The sequence below is a fragment of the Thalassophryne amazonica genome, chromosome 12 (assembly GCF_902500255.1).
Source record: "Thalassophryne amazonica chromosome 12, fThaAma1.1, whole genome shotgun sequence".
Classification (NCBI taxonomy): domain Eukaryota; kingdom Metazoa; phylum Chordata; class Actinopteri; order Batrachoidiformes; family Batrachoididae; genus Thalassophryne; species Thalassophryne amazonica.
In genome coordinates this window covers 36,842,826-36,857,087 of record NC_047114.1, presented here as the reverse complement: position 1 = coordinate 36,857,087, position 14,262 = coordinate 36,842,826, and the positions used below count along the sequence as shown (strand labels likewise).

The 14,262-nt window shown below is 44.6% G+C and overlaps 1 protein-coding gene across 4 annotated transcripts in view; it reads left to right on the top strand.

The window, feature by feature from the left end:
- The first annotated feature begins 211 nt into the window (after positions 1-211).
- The window catches only part of LOC117521467 (SH3-containing GRB2-like protein 3-interacting protein 1), a 69,667-nt gene continuing 55,616 nt past the window's right edge, over positions 212-14,262 (top strand). For all 4 annotated transcript variants that reach the window (XM_034182767.1, XM_034182766.1, XM_034182765.1 and 1 more), the window contains exon 1: positions 212-423. In XM_034182767.1, coding sequence (XP_034038658.1) covers positions 414-423 — 10 coding nt within the window. In that variant the 5' untranslated portion in view covers positions 212-413. The remainder of the gene's footprint in view (positions 424-14,262) is intronic.

Genomic DNA, 14,262 nt, shown 5'->3' with positions numbered 1-14,262 from the left:
GCAAGCCTCCCACTCTCCCTGCTCTCCTCCCTCTCTGTCTCTCTTTCTCTTCATATGTGTGTGTGTGTGTGTATACGGCTGGGTTTTTTTTTCCTCCTTTGCCTTTCCTCAGCATCCCCCCTCCTGTCAGAGATGATGTGTTGTGGTGATGTTCAGGCGTCTGAGGCCTAACAGAGAGGACCAGTTTGCTGTGGAAGCCTTGTGTTTCCCTGTCAGATCTTCAACCCCTTCCACTCGAGTGTCTGGGGTTTGGGCCTTCAGGGATGGAAGGAATTCATTGGGGAGCACTGCAGAATTAGCTATGCCCTGCCCAGGCGTCATCTAACCGGCTTAATTTCTCAAATTTGTGCCCGCCTGTCCTGCTGTGGGCCTGTGCACGGGGGGGGAGCAACATAGGATGAAAATCTGCAATCATGATGCAAGGTAAGCTGTGCCCTTCTCCTCCTTTCCATTTGGTGTTTGTGTCCTCCTGGTGCCCTCTTGTATGCAGCAGTGCCAGTGTGATGTGTTGTGTTGTGCTGCTGTGTTTGGACTTATGTGATGATATATCAGGTCATCAACATCATATCAACAGGACAAGTGATTATTAAGCATATTTGTTGTGTAAATTGAAGCAAAAAGTGCAAATGTTGACAGTGGTGGAATAGAATAATAATTATAAAAAAGAAGCTAAATCATAGCTGTGTGCGTGACAGATGTCCACTCCACTGTTACCATCCTTTAATGCCAATGTAATAATGACAGATGGCTAATAACAGCAAAAGGCCTACGGTTTGTTTGCCTTCATAATGTACATAGATTATGAGTTGGAGAGGAAAGCCATCATTCATGTTCCATGCTAACTGCTACATCCGTGTGCAGTGCCTCTCGGGTGGAGTTATATTCTGTGCATTTATAGACATTGCTGCAATGACACCTTTGGTTATGCATTATGTGTTTTATGATTTCTGCAGTATGGTTCAGATATCTTCAGAAACATGAATAATAATGCAAGACTTGTATTTTAAAGCTTTGGTAATAATGATAACACCCCATAAACACAGAAGTGTGCATATGGGGTTTCTTTTTTAATCACTTACTTTTTTAATGTTGTGTGTCACACTCTCTTTATCTGAAAGATGTGAATCTGTCTGAGAACCGCCATCACAAGAGCACAGAGCAGCTGGAGCCCACATGTGGACTTCTTTGACATATGTCACAGAAGTGTAAAATGAGCCATTTTAGGACAATGTTTTGCTTATAGTAGGGCTGCAACCAACAATTACTTTCACCATTCATTCACTGGTATTTTTTATTCATTAGAAATTAAATAAATAAAATATTGCTTAAAAAATTATATTTTTAGATTATTTATCAATCAATCAATCAACTTTTTTTTTATATAGTGCCAGATCACAACAGACAGTTGCCCCAAGGCGCTCTATATTGTAAGGCAAGGCCATACAATAATTATGAAAAACCCCAACGGTCAAAACGACCCCCTGTGAGCAAGCACTTGACTACAGTGGGAAGGAAAAACTCCCCTTTAACAGGAAGAAACCTCCAGCAGAACCAGGCTCAGGGAGGGGCAGTCTTCTGCTGAGACTGGTTGGGGCTGAGGGAGAGAACCAGGAAAAAGACATGCTGTGGAGGGGGGCAGAGATCGATCACCAATGATTAAATGCAGAGTGATGTATATAAAGCAAAAAGAGAAAGAAACAGTGCATCATGGGAACCCCCCCACAGTCTACGTCTAAAGCAGCATAACCAAGGGATGGTCCAGGGTCACCTGATCCAGCCCTAACTATAAGCCTTAGCAAAAAGGAAAGTTTTAAGCCTAATCTTAAAAGTAGAGAGGGTATCTGTCTCCCTGATCTGAATTGGGAGCTGGTTCCACAGGAGAGGAGCCTGAAAGCTGAAGGCTCTGCCTCCCATTCTACTCTTGCAAACCCTAGGAACTACGAGTAAGCCTGCAGTCTGAGAGCGAAGCGCTCTAATGGGGTAATATGGTACTACGAGGTCCCTAAGATAAGATGGGACCTGATTATTCAAAACCTTATAAGTAAGAAGAAGAATTTTAAATTCTATTCTAGAATTAACAGGAAGCCAATGAAGAGAGGCCAACACGGGTGAGATATGCTCTCTCCTGCTAGTCCCCGTCAGTACTCTAGCTGCAGCATTCTGAACCAACTGAAGGCTTTTTAGGGAACTTTTAGGACAACCTGATAATAATGAATTACAATAGTCCAGCCTAGAGGAAATAAATGCATGAATTAGTTTTTCAGCATCACTCTGAGACAAGACCTTTCTGATTTTAGAGATATTGCGCAAATGCAAAAAGGCAGTCCTACATATTTGTTTAATATGCGCTTTAAATGACATATCCCGATCAAAAATGACTCCAAGATTTCTCACAGTATTACTAGAGGTCAGGGTAATGCCATCCAGAGTAAGGATCTGGTTAGACACCATGTTTCTAAGATTTGTGGGGCCAAGTACAATAACTTCAGTTTTATCTGAGTTTAAAAGCAGGAAATTAGAGGTCATCCATGTCTTTATGTCTGTAAGACAATCCTGCAGTTTAGCTAATTGGTGTGTGTCCTCTGGCTTCATGGATAGCTAAAGCTGGGTATCATCTGCGTAACAATGAAAACATAAGCAATACCGTCTAATAATACTGCCTAAGGGAAGCATGTATAAAGTGAATAAAATTGGTCCTAGCACAGAACCTTGTGGAACTCCATAATTAACTTTAGTCTGTGAAGAAGATTCCCCATTTACATGAACAAACTGTAATCTATTAGACAAATATGATTCAAACCACCGCAGCGCAGTGCCTTTAATACCTATGGCATGCTCTAATCTCTGTAATAAAATTTTATGGTCAACAGTATCAAAAGCAGCACTGAGGTCCAACAGAACAAGCACAGAGATGAGTCCACTGTCCGAAGCCATAAGAAGATCATTTGTAACCTTCACTAATGCTGTTTCTGTACTATGATGAATTCTAAAACCTGACTGAAACTCTTCAAATAGACCATTCCTCTGCAGATGATCAGTTAGCTGTTTTACAACTACCCTCTCAAGAATTTTTGAGAGAAAAGGAAGGTTGGAGATTGGCCTATAATTAGCTAAGATAGCTGGGTCAAGTGATGGCTTTTTAAGTAATGGTTTAATTACTGCCACCTTAAAAGCCTGTGGTACATAGCCAACTAACAAAGATAGATTGATCATATTTAAGATTGAAGCATTAAATAATGGTAGGGCTTCCTTGAGCAGCCTGGCAGGAATGGGGTCTAATAAACATGTTGATGGTTTGGATGAAGTAACTAATGAAAATAACTCAGACAGAACAATCGGAGAGAAAGAGTCTAACCAAATACCGGCATCACTGAGAGCAGCCAAAGATAACAGTACATCTTTGGGATGGTTATGAGTAATTTTTTCTCTAATAGTCAAAATTTTGTAAATATATTTATAAAATATATTAATAAATTATAATGCAGTCAAAGGGGAGGGATCTGAGGTCTCAGTGAGGTGACCTTATGTACCAAGTTTCATCTTGATATTCAAAGTCTTTGTCAAGATATTTTATGTACATTGTTTCTAAGACGGGCAGCATGGTGGCTTAGTGGTTAGCACTGTTGCCTCACAGCGAGAAGGCTATGGGTTCAATTCCCACCTGTGGCCTTTCTGTGTGGAGTTTGCATGTTCTCCCCATGTTTGCGTGGGTTTCCTCCGGGTGCTCCGGTTTCCTCCCACATCCATAGACATGCGGGTTAGGTGGATTGGAATCTTTAAATTGTCCATAGGTGTGCGAGTGGGTGTGAATGTGTTTGTTTGTCTGTTTGTGGCCCTGCAACAGACTAGCGTCCTGTCCTGGGTGTACCCCGCCTCACACTCTATGACTGCTGGGATAGGCTCCAGCCCCCCGCGACCCTTAATTGGACTAAGCGATTGAAGATGAGTGAGTGAGTGAGTGTTTCTAAAACACTGCCTCTGGTGGTCAAATCTACAATCAAAATGTGCCTAAAGCTGAATTTGTTCAAGATCTGGGCAAAAAGATGACTTTTACAAGAAAACTGACCAAATCTTGGTTTCAGTCTCCTATATGTCTTCTGGAGAATTATTGCATGTTTTCTTGTAGGAAAGTGTTTTCTATTTGTCAGTCCACCATGAAGCTATGAGTGGCAGTCTTGTATAAAGTACTTCAAAGTGATACTTGAGTGAAAGTACAAGTATCTTGCCATAAAATTACTTTGGTAAAAGTTAAAGTCTCTGGCTTACTTTCACCTCTGCAAACAGGCATTGCCCAGTCAAATTTCTTCTACTTTTATATTGTAGTAACAAGTAACGAAGATGTTTAAGGGAAGTGTATTGAAGTAAAAGTATACATTTTACTGAGGAAATGTAGTGGAGTAAAAGTCGCCAGAAATGTAAATAATGAAGTAAAGTACAGTCCAGTAACGAAGTAGAAATACTTTGTGACATTACAACACTGATGAGTGGTGATGCAACAGTCAAACACTGCATGATGCATACCTTTTCCAGTGACAACCACAGAAGCCTATCTTACTAGCCTCCTTCCTTGCACATTCACTCAATGTTTGAGAACTGCCCACTGCAGACAGATTTCCCACACAGTGCCAAACTATTTGCATTTCTTAATTACTGATGTTAATGAAGACCAAGAACATCGTCACACTTAGTATGAATGAGCAGCAAGCCAACTCAGGTGCAATGTCAAAAATGCCCACAATTCGTGCAACATCTGGGAGGGAATAAGTATTGTGGAGGACAACCGTCCGAATATCCAGACTACGCTCTGACCCGCCCCAACTGAATCGTGCACCATCTGCGTGCATCAGCTCTCGACTGCAGTCCAAATGTATTCTGGAACACAGTACGAATACCAAGAATGCTATTAAATTGCAGTAAGAATATTAGGAATGCACCTTGAATGCCATATGACCACAGTTCAAATGCCACCTGAAGTCTGGGTGGAGTGCAATTAAGGGGAGGGGTGTAGTAGAGTGAGCGCTGCAGTCCAACCTATGAAATGATGACATGTAAACCAGGGTCCACTGACTATTGCATCAGTGTAGCGCATGTACAAACACTAGGATCACTCACTTTCAGCACAACTAACCTCCACACAACCAAGTGCATGGGTGTAAGCAATATATTTTGATATATGCAGCATTTAATGTGCATGCTTATTATCAGAATCCCCCAGCCAACAAACTACCATTCTGATCAAATTAAAAATCACAAAATTTCATAAGTGTTTTAATGACACTTTGTCTTTAGCATCACAGCTGTCTGGTGTAAAACAGGAATTACAGAGAAGGAGTTTTAATGACACCCATCGATCATGCTAATGGTGAGAGAGTGTTTCATAAAAATCAAAATCTGTGATGTAGATGTCAGATTCTGACATCTCAAAGTCTTTGACTGAAAGCTCTGACTGCTTTCAACTTTAACTGAAATGGACAGCAGCATTAGTTTTTAACGTCATGCTGCTGTCAGTCGACTGTCGATAAACAGCTGGTGATGACTGTTGTCATGATTTGGCACTATATAAATAAAACTGAATTGAAGAAAGTAATAAGAATAATATTAAGCCAATTATGGCACTGTCAAATCATTATAAAAATAACAGTTATTACATAGAATACTGTTTGTGTGAGAAAAAACCAGAATCAAAGTGCTAAAATGAAACCAGATCGAATGGCCATTAAAGATGAGGTTGTACTGCTGTCTGACCATGGTCGCAACATTCATACGGCATGTTGTACACAGGTCGGACCATTCAGACCGCAGTCAAGGAGCTGCACGAAATGATCGGCCACATCAATCCCTGCCCGAATGTTGCAATCGAGTGAGCCTTCACACCAGCGGCCGAATGAGTGTGAATGGCGCCCGAATGGCCTTTCGACCCACATTCGGCCAGAGTCAAGGTGCCACCCATGAACTTCCAACAGCAGTCACGGGACACTTAGAAAATGCAGGCCCATTCGCATGGCCAGCACGAATGGAGTGACCAGGACATCACTGTCGAGGTGAGGTCAAGATGGCGACAGCTCAAAGGGTGGTCAGTGTGTCATGTCCACCCCTGAGCACCACGAATAGCGTGCAAGTGTGTCATGTCCCCCCTATCCAACATTATTGAGATGTGGCTGAGGAGCAAAAGCTCAAATGGCGGCCGGAGTGCAGTGCGATCGCTGTCCAGTGCAGCGCGCACAGCTGTACGGGCTGTCATGTCCATAATGGATGTCATTTAACAAATACATTGTCATTCCCTTCCATGGGTTACTAGGGGTGTATCAATACACAAAAATCACTGTTCAATACGTACCTTGGTTTTGAGGTCACGGTTCTGTTAATTTTCGGTACAGTATGGGAACAAAATGCAAAACCGAAATTTGCTTGTTGTCTAAACCTACAATTTATTGTAACATTATACAAACAGGAAAATAGAATTATTGCAAAGTGCTGCCTGGTAATAAGTTAAATAAAATGTTCTCAAATAAACAACAAATGTATGAAATATTATAAAAAATAAATACCTACTAAACAGCTTTTAACAAAACGTTTCCACAAGTAAAGAGCAGCACAATGGTTCCAGCATGAAGCCCTGTTCAATTTTATTCAACCTTCATATTTTTTCCAGAAAAATTAACTTGTCCAAAATCGTCACACTCTATAAGGAATTTTTAAAAGAGAATTAATGTTAAAGAATCCCTTTGCATTTGTACAATTTATTTTATTTTCTATCTATTTCTATTCATAATAATACTGTGAATGTTATTGTGGCCTTAACTGTTCGTTTAATGTATAATATATCTTTTTAAATAAAGTTTTGAAAACAAAAACAATGTGGAGAGGCAAAAAAGTGAGTAAAACCACCTTAAAAATATTTAGAACCACAAATAAACTTGATTCTTGGTTTGTTTATTTATTGTGCTATTAAAATTGGCCTTCACTTATTAAAATAAAATAACTTCTCAAGACTAGGGCTTCTCAAAATCTGGGGACTATTTAATCACAGCTCACCAAACAAGATCAGTAGCCTGAGCGAGTCCGAGTGAGGAGAATTGTAGATATCCCTCCACTCAGTGCTTTACAGGCTGCTGCAGGCAATGGAGGAGTGGGAGACCCGCTGCCGCTTGGTGACAACAGAGACTTTCACTTTCAGTCGCCAAACATCAGAAGGGTCTCCAGTAAGGGTCTCCAGGAAAAGTAGCTAGATTTGTCGGTAGTTGCTTTTGAGAAAATAAGTCATCAAGAGGGTTTGGAAAGTTGCAAGATTTAGCGGGCAAGTCGCCAAGTTGGCAGCACTGAATGTAAACACGCGAAATGTGAACTCACCCGTGAACAGCCCTGTACCGAACCGAATGTCCCGTACCAAAACAGTTCAATACAAATACATGTATTGTTACACCCTTATGGGTTACAAAATGTATATGAGACATTATGGTCATCACAGCTGTAATAAGAGATGTGCAGGTGTGCACAGCATGCTGCCTGCCCACGGTCAGTTGATGCATGTGACAGGCTCAGCGTGCTGCCACCAGACATAGCTAAGCTGGATATGACAGCTGTCAAACACCCATCATGACATATACAGCATGTCCCTCTGGAGGTAGACTTAGCAGGCAGCAGTGTGCCCATGCTACCACAACAGAGATAAAAATAAAAATTCAGCTGTGGAATGGCTCTAAATGTGTGTCACAGCAGACACCAAGCACCCTGTGCTGTACATCTCATCCTGCTGACAACTCCCAGCGTCAGCTCACAAAAGCATTGTCCCATATGAATCCCAGATCCCATATAAACCCCATATGATGCGGCGTTCAGTGGCCTGCTGTGCATTACCCCACGTAACACGCGATCGCAATGTCCACACTGCCCGTCCGTCATGTGGACATTAACTGACAGCCAGGACGCATGAGTATACCCGTGTGGACAGCTCATGAGCCCCAGATCCTGGAGAGGGGAAAGCCGTGAGCCCATTCATGTGAGCGCATTGCTGCAGCACCAGATGGGGGCATGTGATGCTCGTCGGTGATGTGATGTGCATATTGACATGATCACACGTGATCACATCCATTACACTTATGCGTTTGTCAGGAGACCGTGGTTGACATGTAATCATGTCATGGGTTGGATGTCATTTGAAATCAAGTGGGAGCTGACCATGGCCCACGGCCAGTGACTGCATTCCTGTGGCTCTTTGCACTGCTCAACAGCGCAGCTGCCTGCCACATCAGTGCAATGAAAGCTGGGGAACACATATTGCTACATGTGCTCCAACCACTCATGTACAAGGCATGGTGGTGCATGAGTGTGTGCAAACAATCGAAAGGAGTCAGTTGAGGTGGCTCGGGCATCTCTTACGGATGCCCCCTGGACGCCTCACTGGAGAGGTGTTCCGGGCACGTCCCATTGGGAGGAGGCCCCGGGGAAGACCCAGGACATGCTGGAGGGACTACATCTCTCGGCTGGCTTGGGACCGCCTTGGGGTTCCCCCGGAGGAGCTGGGGGAGGTGTGTGTGGATCGGGAGGTCTGGGCGGCTTTGCTTGAGCTGCTGCCCCCGCGACCCGACTCCGGATAAAGCAGACGAAAATGGATGGATGGATGGATGGATGGATGGGAAAAATAAAAGCAAAAGAAATCGCCTTTGGATAGCCTTCAGCTATGCCTCAGCACACATGGCGATGACCATCCAGCGAGGTTGGGTCATCTGAAATTATCCCTGTGTGTCAGGCTTTGAGTTTTTGTCTTGCTATCTGGTTTTATTTTTCTGGTCTATTTTGTTATTTTTTCTGATTAATTGGTTTTCTGTATGGTTTTCTCTGCTGGGTTTTTCTCCTTGGGTCTGTCTGTCTCTATCTCGCTTGTCTGTCTCTTGGTTCCTGGTGGTGGGTGTTTCACTCTCTCTGGACACGCCCTTGTTCTGGTGGTTTCCATGCACACCTGTTCCTGTTATGCAGCTCGCCACCTGGGGTTATATAAGTTCACTGGGTGCTTTAGTCCCTCGCCAGATTGATGTGCCTTGTGCCTCTTTCCAGCTCTGCTCATTGTATTCCATAGTCCTGCCTGCCTCATAGTGTTCCTGACCTCCTGCCTGTTTGTTCGACCACTCCTCAGCTTGATGATTTTTGTACTGCTGTATTTCTGGACTGCCTACTCGTGTACCGACCTCTGCTATCCTCACAAGTAAAGCTTTTTTACAACTAGAGCTGTTTGTTTGAGCCGTGCATTTGTGTCCAACCATTTTGGACCAACCAGCTTGATAGTGTGAGATTTGTGATCAGCCAGCTGGCGAGGCTAATGTCACATCCACCACATAAGTTATAGTCCACATGATACAGTGTCCTTCAGCGCGCCATGTGCCAAGTGGCCAGAGACAGCTGGATGCGCGTACCCTCCAGCCGGCACCTTTCATCTCCGTGTGGCTGGCTGATGTGTTGTGGCTGATGAGCTGTTCCAGGCAGCCATAAACATCACTGGCCTGACCTTCGGTCAATGCATGTGCGAGGGAGAGAGGGATGTTCTATTTCATCTCATTCATGTAATTTCATTAATTCCTTGTTTACTTCCATGGGCATGGTTCATCAACAAAAAGGATCAAAAGGATGATAATTCTTGTATTCTCTGCTCCTTATAACAGGAATTAAATATTTTAACAGACAAAAATGAATCCATTTGTTTCTTCAGTTGCAACACAGATGCCATCCCAGTGTCAAGTCTTCAAGCATCAATTAAACATCATTACCAACCTGAGCCTGCGTCTCAGAAAGGCCCCGGTCACATGGAAGACATCCTGTGTCATTCCAGTTCCTAAGAAGGCACACCCGAAGGAGCTGAATGACTACAGGCCAGTCGCTTTGACATCCCACGTGATGAAGACCATGGAGCGACTGCTGCTGAGCGTCCTCAGACCTCAGGTCAGACATGCTGAGGACCCACTGCAGTCTGCATACAGGGAGAATGTGGGAGTGGAGGACGCCATCCTCTACCTCCTTCACAGGGCCCACTCTCATCTGGACAGGGGTAACAGCGCTGTGAGGGTCATGTTTTTTGACTTCTCCAGTGCCTTCAACACCATCCAGCCCCTGCTACTGAGAGACAAGCTCATGGAGATGGAGGTGGACACTCATCTGGTCACCTGGATCACTGATTATCTAACTGGAAGACCACAATATGTCAGACTCAGTAACTGCACCTCGGACACAGTGATCAGCAGCACTGGAGCACCACAAGGAACTGTGCTCTCTCCAGCTCTGTTCACTCTGTACACATCAGACTTCGATTACAACTCGGAGTCGTGCCACATGCAGAAGTTTTCAGACGACACTGCTATTGTGGGATGTGTGCGAGAGGGACAGGAAAGACAGTACAGGGACCTGATACAGGACTTTGTGGAGTGGTGCAAATCAAACCACCTGCAGCTGAACATTGCCAAAACAAAGGAGATGGTAGTGGACTTCAGAAGGTCCGGGCCCACTCTGCAGCCAGTCTCCATTGAGGGGGTCGATGTGGAGGTGGTCCAGACTTACAAATATCTGGGGACACTTATGGATGATAGGTTGGATTGGTCAGCCAATACTGACACTCTCTACAGGAAGGGACAGAGCAGACTGTACTTCCTGAGGAGGTTAGGGTCCTTCAGGATCTGCCATAAACTCCTGCGAATGTTCTACCAGTCTGTGGTAGCCAGTGTCCTCTTCTCTGTGGTGGTCTGCTGGGGGAGCAGCATGAAGAGGAGGGACGCCGGGCGACTGGACAGGCTGGTGAGGAAAGCTGGTTTAGTGCTGGGAACAGAGCTGGAGACACTAACATCAGTGGCAGAGAGAAGGACCCTCTGTAAACTGCTGGCCATCATGGACAATGTTGAGCACCCTCTGCACAGCGCCATCATCAGGCAGAGGAGCTCATTCAGCGGCAGACTGCTGTCCCAGTCCTGCCACACGGACAGATTCAGGAAGTCTTTTGTCCCTCAGGCCATCAGACTGTTCAACTCTTCCCATCTCAGTAAGAAATAATCCTGTGACACATCTGTTTGACCTTTTATTGCTTTCTTTTGCACTACCAACACTGTTTACATTGTGTACTGTTTACATCTGTGCTACCTCCTCACTACTGCACTACTACATTTACTCCTCCGTCATATTCTCTGAGACTGGATGCTGCACTTGCACACACATTTTATTTGTATTTTTAGTTAGTAGCTTTTATTGATTAGTCCATTTTTCTTTTATTTACTTAACCCTATTTTGTGTGTCTGGTGCAATGTGTGTGTCTTGTCTAATGTGTAAGCTGCTGGATGCCTTGAATTTCCCTCTGGGATCAATAAAGTATCTATCTATCTATCTATCTATCTATCTATCTATCTATCTATCTATCTATCTATCTATCTATCTATCTATCTATCTATCTATCTATCTATCTATCTATCTATCTATCTATCTATCTATCTATCTATCTATCTATCTATCTATCTATCTATCTATCTATCTATCTATCTATCTATCTATCTATCTATCTATCTATCTATCTATCTATCTATCTATCTATCTATCTATCTAAATCTAAATCTAAATCTAAATGTTACATTCATTGTTCTTATAATGTTCTATAGTCTCTCATATTTTGTCCTTACAAACATTTGTACAACATTTAATTGCTTCCACTGCTGTGAGAGCATGATGTGGTATCACACCTCTTACGCTGTGTTTTTGCACGTGCATCGTCACAGTGGGATTGTACAGCATCCGAACGCGGATGTCCGACCGTCTGTTCCTCCCAAATGCGGCTGTAAGTTTTTGGATTTCGCTCATTCGGCTTGTTGCGGCCCGATTCACCCAACTTGCTGTGATGTGTGTAATGTCCTTAAAACATTCAGGGCCTGATTTTCTAATAGCGTGGGCAAATCAAACTTTCCCACATTGGTGTGGAGACTGCGCAAATGATAATGGCTGTACTTAAATGAGCCAGTTGCAGGTATATGCATCGTTACATATGAACTCTGCCACATAACTGAACATGTTCATGCGCTGGCAATTGAAAAAAGAAAAAAACTATCTCACATTTCAGGCATTTAATTATTCTTCCATTCCTTGCATTTAAGCAAACTCATGAATAATTATGCATCATTCAGCTGGCACACATACAGTTGTGTATTCAAAAGCTGTATACAGCTGTCTGTGCACACTGCATGTGCGGTGTGCTTTGTACATTTTCTGCTGTGTATACCGGCAAAACACACACAGCAGAATACATATGCAGTGCACACAGATGTGCGTGCATCATCCCACACAGACTCCATGTGTGTGATTTCTTATGTGACACAGTGCAACACATCAGTGACAGTAATGATCATGATTTGCACCAAAATGTATTCTGGTCCGTGTTTTATTTTTCATGAAACAAACATAAAGTAAACGGTTTGGCTCTTTAAATGTGCCTCTCCGGGAACCATCACCTTATCGTGGTGGAGAGGTTTGTGTGCCACTATGAACTTGAGAGCTGTGTTGTCTGGAGTCTTTGTGTTCCTGGTAGGGTCTCCTATGGCAAATTGGCCTCAGGCGAGGGGCCAGACTAAGAATGGCTTACAAGACACCATGACAAAAAGAGGCAGAAGAAATGTGACTGGGCCTGGAGGAAGCACAGGGCCCCCATCTGGAGCCAGGCCTGCATGGATTGGAAGGCCTGTCATCAAGTGCCTGGTGGCTGGGCTTGCCATGGAGCCTGGTCGGGCACAGCCCAAAAAGGCAATGCGGACCTTCCATCTCCACCCTGTGGGCTCATCACCATCAGGGGGATCTGCTGGTGTCGGGTGTGCTGTCCCATGGGTGGCAGTGAAAGTCGTGGGCCTCGGCAGACAAGACCTGGGTACCAGGGGCTAGATCTAGGGGTGTGGAATGTCACCTCGCTGTGGGGGAAGGAGCCAGAGCTTGTGGAGGAGTTGAAGCAATACCAGTTAGATTTGGTGGGCCTCACTTCCACGCACAGCCTCAGCTCTGGAACCACTCTCCTTGATAGGGGTTTGACCTTATCCTTCTGTGGAGTTGCCCAGGGTGTGATGTGCTGTGTGGGAGTGGGGATACTCACGAGTCCCCGGGTGAGTACCGCTACATTGGAGTTTACCCCGGTAGATGAGAGGGTCGCCTCCCTGTGCCTTTGAGTGGTGGGGGAGATAGCTCTGACTGTTGTTTGTGTGTATACACTGAGCAGCAGTCTGGCATATTCAGCCTTCTTGGAGTCCCTGAATGGAGTCCTGCATGGGGCTTTGGGGGGGACTCCATTGTTCTGCTGGGGGACTTCAATGCACACGTGGGCAATGACAGAGGCACCTGGAGAGGTGTGATTGGGAGAACGGCCTCCCCGATCTAAACCCAAATGGTCGTTTGTTATTGGACTTCTGTGCTAGTCATGGACTGTCTATAACGAACACCATGTTCGAACATAAAGATGCTCGTAAGTGTACATGGTACCAGAGTACCCTAGGCCGAAGATCAATGATCAATTTTGTGATCATATCATCTAATCTGAGGTCGCATATTCTGGACACTCGGGTGAAGAGAGGGGCAGAGCTGTCAACTTTGGACAGACCTGATAAGCCCAAACGGATAGTGCGGGTGAACTAGGAACGTCTGAAGGAGCCCACTGTCTGACAGAGCTTCAACTCACACCTCTGGCAGAGCTTTACTAGCATCCCTGTGGAGGTGGGGGCAGAATGGGCAATGTTCAAAGCTTCCATTGCTGAAGCTGCAACAGGGAGCTGTGGTCTGAAGGTCTTAGGTGCATCAAGGGGCGGCAACCTTCAAACACCATGGTGGACACTGGTGGTCAGGTCCGACTGAAGAAGGAGTCCTTCCGGGATATGTTATCTCAGAGGACTCCAGAGGCAGTCGCAAGGTATCAACAGGCCTGAAGGGTGGCAGCCTCTGTGGGAGGCAGCGGGTGTGGGAGGAGTTCGGAGTAACCATGGAGAAGGGCTTTTGCTTCTGGCAGACCGTGAGGTGCCTCAGGAGGGGAAAACAGGGAACCATCCAAACTGTCTACAGTAAGGATGTGACTCTGTTAAACTCAGCTGAAGATGTAACACTTTGAACACTTTGAAGAACTTTCATCAGACCGGAGCGCCCTCTATAGTAGGGGCAGAGCTGGAAGCTGATGGAGGATTATCATCAATTTCCCTGGTGGAAGTCACTGAGGTTGTCAAACAGCTCTGCAGTATCAATGCCCTAGGGGGTTGATGAGATCCGTCCAGA